The sequence below is a fragment of the Balearica regulorum genome, chromosome 23 (genome assembly GCF_011004875.1).
Source record: "Balearica regulorum gibbericeps isolate bBalReg1 chromosome 23, bBalReg1.pri, whole genome shotgun sequence".
NCBI lineage: Eukaryota > Metazoa > Chordata > Aves > Gruiformes > Gruidae > Balearica > Balearica regulorum.
Genome location: NC_046206.1, coordinates 6,848,827 through 6,861,683, shown reverse-complemented (window position 1 = coordinate 6,861,683; position 12,857 = coordinate 6,848,827). Strand labels below are relative to the sequence as shown.

General features: G+C 50.5%; 1 protein-coding gene across 3 annotated transcripts in view; it reads right to left on the bottom strand.

The window, feature by feature from the left end:
- Nucleotides 1–12,857, bottom strand: part of ETS1 (ETS proto-oncogene 1, transcription factor) — a 76,406-nt gene that overhangs the window by 24,026 nt on the left and 39,523 nt on the right. For all 3 annotated transcript variants that reach the window (XM_075774767.1, XM_075774766.1, XM_075774768.1), the window contains one exon: nucleotides 454–573. In XM_075774767.1, coding sequence (XP_075630882.1) covers nucleotides 454–573 — 120 coding nt within the window. The remainder of the gene's footprint in view (nucleotides 1–453; nucleotides 574–12,857) is intronic.

Genomic DNA, 12,857 nt, shown 5'->3' with positions numbered 1-12,857 from the left:
TACCTACAATTTGGATCAGCCCTATATTTCACACAAGGAATAAGCTTTGGATTTGTTTGGGACTTTTAACAATCCCACCAGTTCTCTGACCCTTTCCTCCCACCTACTTCTCCATTTCACTTGGTTTCTCCCTGTCATCAGCCTCTTCCAAAGGCACCTCGCTGTTTCTCTGTGTAGTGGAAACTTGCAAAAAGAAGCCCTAGAGCTGCCTCCAGAGGAGCAGGTCCCCAAAGTTACAAGAGCAGTCATGCAGCAGAAGTTAGCAGAACACATGGACATGGTTTGCAAACGGTACTGAAAGGTTTTGCCTGTACATCCAGATTTTTCCAGCCAAAGCTGCCAAGAAACAAGGCAACACTATATGAAGAGAATCAAGAAAAGAGAAGGGCAGCCTGGCAGGAGGACATGATCTCTGTGGCTACCACGGTTGCTCACTGGGAAACCATATCTTACCTTTGGGGATTCCCAGCCGCTGTTGCTCTTTTGCGAAGCCGCTGAAGGTGGCTTTCAATGCCTGAGACATCATTTCTTTGCTGCTGGGAGTTAATAAAGGCACATCCGCACATTCCATATCTGAAAGAAGCAGGAGAGATAAATGGTCACAAGGGCATGGGACTGGGCAAGACGACAGAAGTCCTCATAACATTGAATTGTCAGAAAAACAGAGCAATCCATTTCATTTTTTTCTTCTGAAATTTTCACACCCAGACCTATAAATCCATACCCTGTAAGTCCATGAGCAGACTTCTTAAACACAAGAAAAATAAGTGTGCTTATAGTAAGCCTGCGCCAAAAGGCCATAGACAAGCCTTGTCTGGTAAGCTAGGTTACACAGTGCACATGGTCTCCCTACAAGCCAGCCATGAACATACTACTGGAAATTTGACGGTGATATCTAAGACCTTTCCAGACATGAGCCTGCTGGGCTTCATCACCCCAGGTGGCATCTGGAGCCTGGGAGACAGCTGAGCAGCTCCAGACACCAATGAAGATAGAGTCCTACACCAGGGTGAACAAGAAAGCAGGGAGAAAAGCATCTCTGAATTACTGTTCCACCTCTGGGCATCCCAGTCCAAGGAAAAGCAAGAGGGAAAAAATTAATTTTAAAGAATCACGGGCAATCCTGGAAGAAGTAAGCTGACAGCAGGCTGAGGCAGGATGAAGAACCAGCAGAAAACCCATTCGAGGAGGGAGGGAAAACAAAGAGCTGGAAAATCCCACATTAGCACAGAGTTACATCATGTGCAGCCCATAGCAGGGAGCGACGCGATTCGGGTGAGTCACTGAACAATGCTCAGCCGCCCCCATGGGAGAGCACGGGGCCAAGCCAACAGCCAGGCCTTGGAGTAAGTCCTGATGAGAAGCAAAGCTCTTCCTTTCCTTTTTTTTTCTTTTTCTAATTTATTTGGAAGGAGGCGGATATTTGTAGCCAAAGAGTTTCATAAACAAAAGCAACCGTTTAAAAAAACCCCAAAACTCCTCGATCTGAATAAAGGTTTGGCTCTTTTTCATATATTTTAAGCATTCCTGAAAAAAAGTCTTTCGCAGAGAAGGAAAGCCTCATGCAACCACCATCTCAAACAACTGAACTTTATCGGTCTCGTATGTAAATCTTGCACCTGAGGATGGTTTAGCACTGTAGCCTATTGGAATTTTTTCAATGAAAACTGTTCTCAGTGGAAAAATGACAACATGTGCAAGCTCTTTTGGTGTTTTCATGAATGTCTGGATGTAGACATCAAAAGTCAAAGAATTCTCTGTTTTGTGGAAACCCTAGCCACCTCAGCTCACCATCGTTCCAAGTTAATTTAAGTTCTGATTTAATAAGCCATTATACCTGCAAAATGCTGGCAAGTGCATATTTCAAGCAGTGTTGAGTGCATCCCAAGGCACTCAAGTAATGATCTGCACGACTCTTTGCTCAGGTAGGACTACTAAAATTCCTGACACCGAGCCTCTCGGGACCCGATTCCTCTCCCTAACCCCACCATGTAAATCAAGGATTCCCTGCCACAGTGGATACATCGGGACCTTCGAAAGTAAATAATACATTCAAAGGCTATTTGGCAAATTACACTTCATTATTTACTGGATTTGGCTGGAGAGGGCACGGAAAAATGAGCAGCCACCCTCGCTATCTCTGTTCTCCATCTGCTGCTTTGAGATAACACTGGGAGAGAAAGTGGTTCAGTGCCCCTTTCCCTTCATCCTCATGTTACATTTTAATGCTTTGCTTTCTGTGCTCTGTGGTTACAGGGACCACCCAGGAATCCGCTCCCCTCCGCCGGCTGGTTAAACGGCAGTTCACTGCTCCTGCGTGCTATGGGAAGATGAGTCAGAGTTAGGCTAAGAAAATGTTTCTAACCCCAATTTTTACACTGAATCATTCGCAAAAACCTGTGCAGAGATGACCTCCTCAGGCAAGCCACCAAGAGCAGCAGGGCAAGGAGAGGTGTGTGCGAAATTCTTATTTCATCTCTGCAATACAAGCGAGTACCTACCACCGATCCCCTTATTTTCTCCTGCAGGATTCATGGGGTTGGGTTTGCACATATCCAGCGAATCAATTTTTCAGTAGCGGGGGATAAGGTTTCAGTTTAGTAAGGTGAACACTGAGGTCTGCACAAACAACGTGTCAAAACTGGAAAGACTTAAAAGTGATTCCAAGGGAGAGGTCATCGGAGAAGCAAACAGTCTATTTTCAAATTTAAAAAAAAAATAAAAATTAAAAAGCAAAGTGTCAGAGGAGGGTTTCTATTTTAACACCAAAATAAACCAAAATGTGCATTTCAAGGCTTCTCCTTCAAAATACCTTGCACTCAGCAGATTCAGGATTGAAACACCATCTACTTTTTTTTCCTGTTAGACCATAGCTACTAGCTAAAATTTCTTCAGAAGACAAAACAGCCAAAAAGTCCCAAGCCTGCTAACGCTTGCAGAAGCCTTATTTTAGTCAGCAGTATCCCACATCTATAGAAAAGCTCACATGTGTAAAACTAAATGTGTTTGTAAAGCTCTGCATACGTGTTTGTGGACAAGTCTTAGTCTTGTGATCTCAAACAGATGGGGGGGTCACAGGCAGTTTTTAATCTAAATTCTGCCACTGATGGTTTTGAGATACTGAATTTACTTAAATATCATTTTCTTTTTGTTACTCTCTGAGCGTTCAGGGAGCACAATGGGCTTTACCCGGCTCTGCCCGATGCAACTTAGCTGGGTGCAGGGAAGTTACTTCGCAGAGAGGAGAATCAAGCCCTGATGATGTCCTGCAGACAAGTCCTTCGTCTTCAGTTTGGGATGCCTAAAGGTCAGAGCCAAGCAGAATCTCAGTAACAAAAGCAAGCCGAGCTTAGCTCCCCCGGTTTCAGCTTTCACTGCCATCTGAAACCTGTTTCCAAGATTTTAATCAAATCTTGCACAAATAAAATGTCTCCTTTTGTGTACCTCCTGCTGTCCACAAAGTACACGCATGCATGCACACACACGGGCTCGGAAGAAATGTATGGGAAGGAGCATTAGCCAGCACCAAACCCAGCTGTTACACCTAAGCTCAGTTTAGAAATTTCAGGGGTTTAATCCAAAAAAGCAAGCGCCGCAGCAGGGGCCAGCCAACCACGGCGTTGCATCCCAGACTCGGTTTGCTGTATCGTTTTTATGACACCCATTAAAGCCTCATCGACACGGCTGCCACGTGCAGTTTGCTGCCTAGATGCCATGTCCTCCTCTTGCTGCCGCTGCACTGACAGGAAACTGCATTTGATTTTCCTCCTGGGAGACCAGGCAGGGTGTTATGGTTTGATTTTTAAATGCTAACAGGAGTTGCAGTCACTCTGGAAAATTATGTCACCAGCATCTCCAGCATCTGTAGAGCAGAGAGAAGTGATTTGCCTTGCACGGTGGGAAGGCGGAGAGGGACATCTATTCATCTGGCTGCAGCTTTCCAAAGCAAGGCCAGGGATCTGGGGGCTCTGTTTGAGACCCCGGAGGCTTCTCAAAACCAAACCTCTATTGTTCCTCCAGCTCCCTGACATCCCTGGGGATGGGACTTCAGAAAGACAAGAGGATAACAACAACCCTGACATGGCCGAAAGCCAGCACTGCATCCCTAGATGGATTTTATGCTAAGGGGGGATCTGTCCAAAACCCACTACCCTACTTGCATTAGGTGTTGCACCAACAGACGTGGAGCCTGGGAGAAAAACAGCCAGCAAACGGACAAAGAGGCCAAGATCACCAAGTTCATCTCCCACCCAAATTCCCACTCTGCTCTCACCAGGCTCTGCATGTATAAACTATTTCTACGCATCCGATCTTTTTAAAGGACTATGATTTACAAACTTTAGGGATTTTGACCTTAAAATGCAAGCGACTCTGCTGCACGCCAAAGCATTAGCATCTGATTGCATAAGCAAAATAAATGGCAGTAAAGGAAAAAAAGATGCTCTGAGCAGGAGGATGGGAGCAAAGTAATTTTTCACCCGAATTTCCACTCGGGGTCAATGCATCTTTAAAGCTCCCCTCAGCCACTCACTTTTTTTCCCATCAAAAGCCCCAGTGTGTCCTTGTCTGGTCCCCGCTATTTTATCCAGTAGCCTGCATGTAAATGGATGTATGGCAGGTCAGAGTGGAGCCAGCTGACCCAGCGGCCTCCTCCTGCCCTTGCTCTGATGGATGGACACCAAGGTCAGGAATCTAATGCTCTGTTGTCTCAGGTAAAAGCCTGCTCTCTGCCCAGCCTCCTCATCCTCCCTTTCCCAGACCTAACCAGAGACTAACCCCACAGCATGCCAACACCACAAGGATTTCACGCCCTTTGGTGGCTTGAAAGAGGCCAGGGGATAAGTTTGGGAGAAGATCCGTGTTCGTTTCAAACCAGATCATTTGCGGAGAGCCAAGAAAAAACATCATGCTGGGACTGTGCATCCAAGGGCTGCACAAATTTGTGCTTGTATCCTTCAAAAGACCTGTCCTTGAGCCCTGAGCTAGCCAAGATCCTCCTCTGAGCCCCCTTGCACTGCCCCACCTCAAGGTGTCCACAGTCCAGGACATTCCCCCACTGCTGGATGTCTGTGATGGAGCAGGAGGAATTTCTCAGAGGCTCTGCAAGGAGGGACATGGGTTTGCTCTCCCACCCTGTTCCCATGTGCCCACGGTAAGCCCATAACCACCAAGCCACAAGACTTCCCATCTCTAGCCTACACCAAGCTCAACACTGCCCGAGCTTGTCCCCCCACTGCGCCAAGTCCCCTCTATCCCAGCCTTCACGAGGACTAAAACTAGGGCAGAGTTAGGGATGGGGGAAGCTGAAACACGGCAGTTTTCCCAATATTCCCCAGCTGGCAGGGTTCAGCAGCCGAGAAACCTTTCTCAGGATAAGAGGAGGCTGGGAAGAGGGGGGCCAGGAGCTGAGACCCTTCCCACGCTCCCCGATGAAGCAGCCCGGGCACCGTGGAGGCATCATCTCCCCATCTCAGGTTTCCACCACCAGGCACCTCCACTCCCCCTGGGGCAGCTTTGCCTTTCCCAGGTGCCCCCTGCTCTCGAGAGGGGAAGCCTGGGCAAATAACCCCTGCTGAGCCCCCTGTTATTTAGGCAGGATTAGGCAAAAATTTGTCTGCACTTTTGAACTGTTTTCACAAGCGTTGCCTCTCACTCCCACGCAGGAAGCAGGAGAGGAGCCGGCCTGTTCCAATTAGGGCTCCTTGGACCAAAAGGGCAGCGAAATTTAGAGGGGAGGAAAGGGAAAGCGGGACAGAAAGCTGGAAAAAAGGGAACAGAGGGAAAACTGGGATGCAAGGATGGATGGGGAGATGGGGTGAGCACTGGGAGAGGCGTTTGCTGGGGATGCGGAGACAGGACAGGGGAGAGAGGCAGAGGAGCGGGCAGTACGGAGGGGAGATTGGATCCCCCTTCCTGCAGGAACTTGCCAGAGACCAGCCCTGTTTCCCTCTGCAAGGAGTGGCACAGAAGGCACAGACATTTGCTATTTTAATTTAAGATAAATATATTTGTAAAAAGAAAAAAGAAAAATAAGTCTTCTTTTTTTTTGTCCTTCAAGCAGTGAAAAATAAATACTCTGAGATGAAAGCTGGGCTTCAAGAGAAAAACAAGAGAGGAAACCGAAAGCCCACACTGCTTAGCGCTGCAGAAAGCACAACAAAGCCAGCTTTCTTCCGGCATTCAGCAGCTTTCTTATGGAGATGTGGTGTGTCATGGGGGCGAGCTCTTCCCCTAAATAAAGGGCCTGAAAACTGTCTTCCCTAAATGCAGATAAAAGCATTTCTTCCCAGTTTGGACTCTCGGTACTTAGAGCATCACAGGGAGCAAGGAAGGGGAAAGGTTAAGACGAGGGTGAGATGTCAGGATGCTCTGCTCGGCCTCAGGCTTTGGGGTAAATTGCTTCATCCCCTCTGTAAAATGGAGACACCCTCACATGGGTGCAAGCTTGCTAGAAGAGGATGCTTGGGGGAGCCCAGGAGCAAAACTGGACACAGAGCAACCAAAAGGTGAGGGAGGGTTTGCTTTGGCTCTGGGTATCTTGCAGCTGGCCAGGAACCAGGCAGCAGCACTGGCAGGTGAAAGGATGCTTCGCCCACTATCCCGATGCTATCAGAGCCACAGGCTTCACCCCCGGACCCTGCCTGCTGCCCTCGTTCAGGCTCCTTTCCGCTCCCTCTCTCTCTCTCTCAGCTTTATAATGTGGGTGTTGGATGGAGATCCTGGGAAAGCGGCATCCCCTGCAGTCCCAGGAGCTTGCAGGCTGGTGGTCAGCTCAGCCGGTCCTCCCCGACTTTTGTGGGGGAGAGGAGGGAAAGAAGTGCTAGAGAAGCCCCTGGGCTGAAGCTAAGCAAAACCACAGGGCTTGAGTCAATGCTGGCTGCAATTACAGGAAAGTTCCCCCAGCCTCAGCAGGCAGGGACAGGACCTACGGTTCGTCTTCCTGCAGCAAGTCGAAGCAGGGCTTCCCTCGGTGGAGGGCTTCGCTCTCTGTCCTCCTCATCTCGGCTGCTGGAAGGAGCACAGATGGATAAAAGCAAGCACCGGGGAGATGTGGCCACCTCTGAGGTTGGGGAACGTGGCCACGGTTTAACAACACTCGTCTAAACTATGCAAAGAAGTCAGCAAAAAGATTTTTCCATCAAGATGAAGCAATGAGATTGTGCTATGAGAATGGCAGCATTTAGCTCCAGCACTGCCATTAATCCAACACAAGTCCCCCCTGCAAAGGCAAACACTCTTGAATCAGCTTTGAAACGCCTTCTGTTGCTTTACGTTTAACAGCACCACAACTAAAAACTTGTGCAAGCCTTTTCTGAACCCGCCGGCCTGACGACAGAGTCCAGGGTTAATTAAACCCACGCAAAACCTGTGCGGAGGCTGAGCTCACAGGTCAGTGCTCTGGAGACAGCCAGACCAGGAGGATGCAGCCAACACAGAGGCAGCGAGGAACAACCTCCACGTGCCCAAACCACTCCTGCTCGGGAGTCGAAACCTCTTTTTCCAGCTGTCAGGCCCTTATCGCCCTTCACCCTCCCTCTTTCCCAATCAAACATCACATGAGCTGGGGCATCCCCTCTGAAGATAGGATTTGCGTCTCACTTTCAGGCTTGTTTGCCTTCCATCCTTCCTTAGGAGGGCTGGGAGGACACTCCCTGCCTCGTGCAAACCTGTGAGACATGCTTCCCCTGTGATAATTCGCTCTAATCCCCGCTAACCACGCTGCTAAAGAGCTCTAATCCCCATGCACAGGCACACACGCACTAATGGGAGTGCAGGGTGGGCTCAGCAAAGCCTGTAATGGACACCCAGCCCTGACTGAAAGGAGGTCAAGTGTAAATAGCAAGTCCAGGTCATGCCCGTGTCAGCTGCCCTGCATCAGTGCTTCAGCTACAGGAGACGCTCCTCTGCAAACAAGCGGCTAAAACCTGGCTCCTCACACCCCAAGTCTCAGCAGCAAAGCTCAAATTGCTCAAGAGCAAAAAAACACTACAAAAACCCAGCGGTCCCCACCGAACAAACAACTAGATATTCATTTGCTTCTTGGAAGGGTGCCCGAGGTATTCAAATGGCTCACGCCTGGGATCAGAAGCCTCTTGAAATTCCTCGCTCTCTTTGGGCTGGGCTGGGAGCCCTGCAAGGCCAGCCATGCCGGCTTCACTGCCCTGATGGTTTCCACAGCCACAAGAGCATGGCCTGAGCCCTCCCAAAGCAAACCCATGGGTGGGCTCCGGCACTCCGCAGAGGAGACAGTGGTTCAGGTTGTCCACACCCAGCGCTTCCCACCATCCGCGAGAGCATCCACTTCTTTCCAGCCAGGCTAAATCCAGGATTTCTGCTGTTCTCACCCCAGATCTCTGATTGATGATGCCATTTCTGGCATCTTCAACGAAGAAGTGATGCGACCGGAGGATTTGTCCCTAGAGGAGGATGCACCCCAGTACCCTGACATAGATTTACCCTAGGGTGCAAAAGCGCATACAGGGTGCTACTGTCATCAGACCTGAGCAGTTCGGATTGGGCATTTCTCTATCCAAACAACCCCTCGCTCTCTCCTCCAGATAGTAATCTCCCTCTCCTTCATCAACCAGGGATACGGACAGACACTTAATGGGGATTCATTTCCACCAGCTCCAGCTGCTTGCTCCGAAGAAGGATGGGGCTGCCAAACCACGTGTGATAGTCTCCCAGAAAAGGGAGAGCAGAGACTTTGCAAGGCCGGGTTGAGGTTAATCAGCAGTACGTTGTGCGAGGAAGATGCTGTCAGGATCGGAAGTGTGAAAAGGGAAGGCTGAGGTCTCTTGGCAGGGCTGTCCCCTCACGGCAGGGCTAAGGGCCAAGGAACCTTCAGTCATGTCGAGCTCTTTCATCACCCACAACGAGATCCCAACCCTTCTAAGTCAGCTCAAACACACCTGAGGAACACACTGTGCCAACAGCTTTTGTAAGCAGCTACACATGACCTCACAGCTTGGAATGGTTTCACTGCGTATCCACCGCCACGTGAAATGACTCTGTGTCCAGAATGAAAAACCAATTATTGTGCTACCCATCGCCATGATACAACACACTTCTGATGCAGACAGAGTCCACAGATGTCCCTGCTGCTGGCAGCCCACTGGTCCTAAAAAGGAGCCTCAATTCTCCTTGCCTCAGGAAGGGATCAGACATGCAGACACTCAGCCAAACACCTCCGACCCATCCGTCCCAAGGAATTCCCCAACTTTCACTTAATTTTCAGCCCAAGTCCTGCATAAACTGATCTCTCTGTGTCCCAGCCTTAGCCCTTGCCCCTAGGCTGAATCAATGCCACGTCATGCCAGACACGAGGGTACCACATGGCAGGACACAGACTGAAGTGCCCTCAAGCTAGGATGATGTTCAACCTCCAAAATATCTCTCTCCACATCAAAGCCACTCTCCTCCACTCACCAGCTCTCTCATTCATACACCAAGAATGTTTGTTAAAGCTGGAAGGGTTGGACCTGCTGTGGACGTTGGTGGTGTCCACACAGTAAAAATGCCCATCACTCATGAGTGGAAGGTGCCCACAGATATTCCTACAGCATTCCTCAAGCCTGAGATATCTCCATACGTTGCAGAGCGCATGGAACCAGCCATGCAGAAGGGATTGAGCTGATGAGGAGGAAGAGAGGCTAGGCAGCTCCGGGTCACCTCCCGAGCACGCACGCTGCCCCGGGGCAGCAAGCTATGGGGCGAAGCTTGCCACATCATTCTGCAGCTGCAGATTCCTGCCACCCGTCCCACCCCCAACTCCGCAGCCTCCCAGGCCAACCCTTCCCTTCAGGGCAACGCCAGCCAGACGTACAGCCAAGCGATAAACCGTGGCCGATTGCTCAATGGGAGGGTGCAAGTTGCAGCGTATCACATCCCCCATGGATTGCAGAGGGATCGCTGCTGCTGCCTTACCCAGAGAAAGCCCTTCTTCTGGCATTAGACTTTTGATAACATTTTTTTTTTTTTCTTTCCGTACAGCAGGGAGCATTTCAGCTCTGCCCAGGAAGCACAGGTAGCACTCGATGAGCAAGGCAAATATGTGTGGAGGAGAAGAAGCCCCTGTCCTCACGTGGTGACCATCAGGTCCCCATCTTACCACCCTTTCTGCCCATGGACCTGCCACCACACACGAGGACTCCATGTCTGTCCTCCCTTATCAGGCCAAGCTGTCCAGTTGTCTTCACAGTTACCAAAGGAGAAGAGGAGAGATTAGGATATTAGCTTTGAAATCAAACAAATAACTGCACAGGCTTTTGCAAACAGATCAGGGTTGGGAGGTCAGAGTGCAGCTGGTAAATCTCAGCACTGTTTGCTCTGACTAAATAATATTAGACCAAGGAAAATCAATCATTTTAATCAACAAAATTATTTATAATTCTTTAGAGCAAATAGCCAACTCTGCTAGCAGCTGCCAAGAGATGGCAGGTAGCGTAACGATCCACATACCTCTAATTCCCCTGTGCTAGATACAGATCTTTGCATCACTGGATTTACTGCCTCTGAAGACTTGCACTTGCAAGTACCTTGACCCCTCTCTGAAGGTATCCTTCCTCCCTCTCTGTGGCTCACAAATACACACAACAGCCCCCTGCAGTTGAAATCAAAACCAAAGTAGGTCGCAATATTCACTGCACACTCCAAGCATCTTCCCTACGCTAGCTGCATCTCTCAGCACAGCATCATGTAACAGGAGGGGAGAAAGAACCAACCAAACAGAAGAGGAAAAAAAAAGATGCTCAAAGCAAAGGACCTGCTCTCTTTGCTTTGCTGCCTGAGCCAGCCCCATCTCCTTGGTTCCTCTGGCAGCCCTCAGGGTCATGGCTCCACTAATGCCACCAAATGACACCTCTGTGAGCACCATCCATGTTCCAGCCCACAACCAAGAGCCACTCGCGCTCTACGCCCATTGCACATTGAATGTTTCCACCCACCAGCCCTGAGACGGGCGTGCTTCGCACAGCGGCAGCAGACCCCAGTAGCCACAAACGGGGGAGGATTTTGCTGGCTGGGCTGAAAGTCATGCAAGCAAAGGTATCGCCGGGACAAGGCGAATGAAGGTCAGCTTCACGTCAGCCTTGGGGCCAGGAGGGGACGAAGGACAAGGCCATCCGTGGATGCTGCTGTTCAGCCTGACACTGTTTCACCTCCCTGTCCCTGGAGAGTGAACCAAGCCGCTCAGCTGCTCCAGTGATGGAGGATAGAAAGGGCCTTGGGAGAAACCTGGGAACCAAAACTCTCCAGCCCACGCCAGAGAGAGTGCCTCAGAAACACCGCTGCCAAACCTATTTCCTTTCACAGTGTCCCAGGAATGATTCTCCTGGTATTATTATTTTTAAGCAGACAAGGAAATGAAGGTGAAGAACAAGAGAATTTTCCCAAGCACAGCAGGCAGCTGAAGAGCCCCAAGATTAAGGCCCCTTCATCCCTGGGCGACCACAGATCTCCTGGCCTTTGACCCTTCCAGGCTACACCATCCAACCTCCAGGTTATCAAGCATCCCCATGCAGGAGAGCAAGGGTTTTCCCAAACGACCCCAGGAAGGTCTTCTTTTCCAGCTCCGACTTCTAGGAAACTTCCCACAGGGGAAGGGACCAGCGCAGAGATTGGGCCGAACAAAGCCCTGGGAAGATGAAGAAGGTGGGAGTGAGCTGGGGAAGGCAGCCAAAGATGAACTGGGCTGCCCCATCAGCTTCAGTCATCCGCATCCCAGAGCCAAGGGTTGTCCAGGACAGGGATTATGTCACCTATTGGCCTCAGCCCGGAGAGATGGGAGAGCAAAGGGCTGGATAAATCAGAGCGGCTGGAGGTGCTCGGATCTGCCCAGAGGAAGCCTGAGCTTGGAAACTGCAGCAAAGGCTGGCGGGAGAGAAGCTGAGACACTCGCAGCCCTCGCATCCACCCCGCGTGCAGCATCCGGAAGCTATTAAGGAATTACAGCCTCTCTGGCCCCGAGCCTTCCCCGGCAGAAGTGCCTGGGAGCAGATGGTGAAAGGGCTGATTGAATTCGGCTGCTCAGGCCAAGAGGCTATTAGGAGGAGACGTAAATGGAGGAGGGGGTGGACCGGGTGTCATTTGGTGACTCGGGAGCTGGGAGCCCTTGCCAGGAACTCCGGGAATCCTCCACTGACTGTAACAAACTTAGAGGAGCTTCAGCAGGGCCCTGGATGGGTGGCTCAGGGGTGCAAGCCTCCCCATTGCCCTTGGCATCTCAGCCCCAAGCTCCTGCTCCTTAGGGGCTGGGGTGAAATCGTAAGTGTATGGGGTGCAGGAGCCACAGGCTGGTTCCTCTTCCCAGGCATCTTCATCTCAAAAGGCAGCACGGCCACCGCAGTGGATGGGGACATTTCCAGAGAAGCAGGATGCCTGCAAAGACCCGCGTCCCTGCGGTCACAGCCCCAGGAGCTGCGTGCTCCCGAGCCTTGATCCCAGTTGTACGAAGGAGGTACAAGAGCTGTCAGCTCAGCAGCCCTGCCCGCCCACGGGGCCAGCTTTCCTCCCAGAAAAATGCAAGTTTCCGAAGATCTTTGATTCCCAACCTGGTCTAATCCCACCCCATCCCCAACACTGGGCATGGGATCAGACCTCCCAAAGTGCCTTCAAAAGAGGATGGGACTCAAGTGACTCTGGATGGGGAGGAGGTGGGGAAAAAAGGCCAGGGCGAGCGAGACACATAGGATGAAAAAAAGCCAACAGGCAAAAAAGCATAAATACAATTTTTAAGTCATCCATGGTGCCAGCCCTGCTGAAGGTAATGCTGGTGCCTGAGCAAAAACCAAAACTGCCTGGGGCCAAAGGAAGGTTTAAACCCCTCCCTGGGAAGTGGGGGAAGAAAAAGGAGGAAT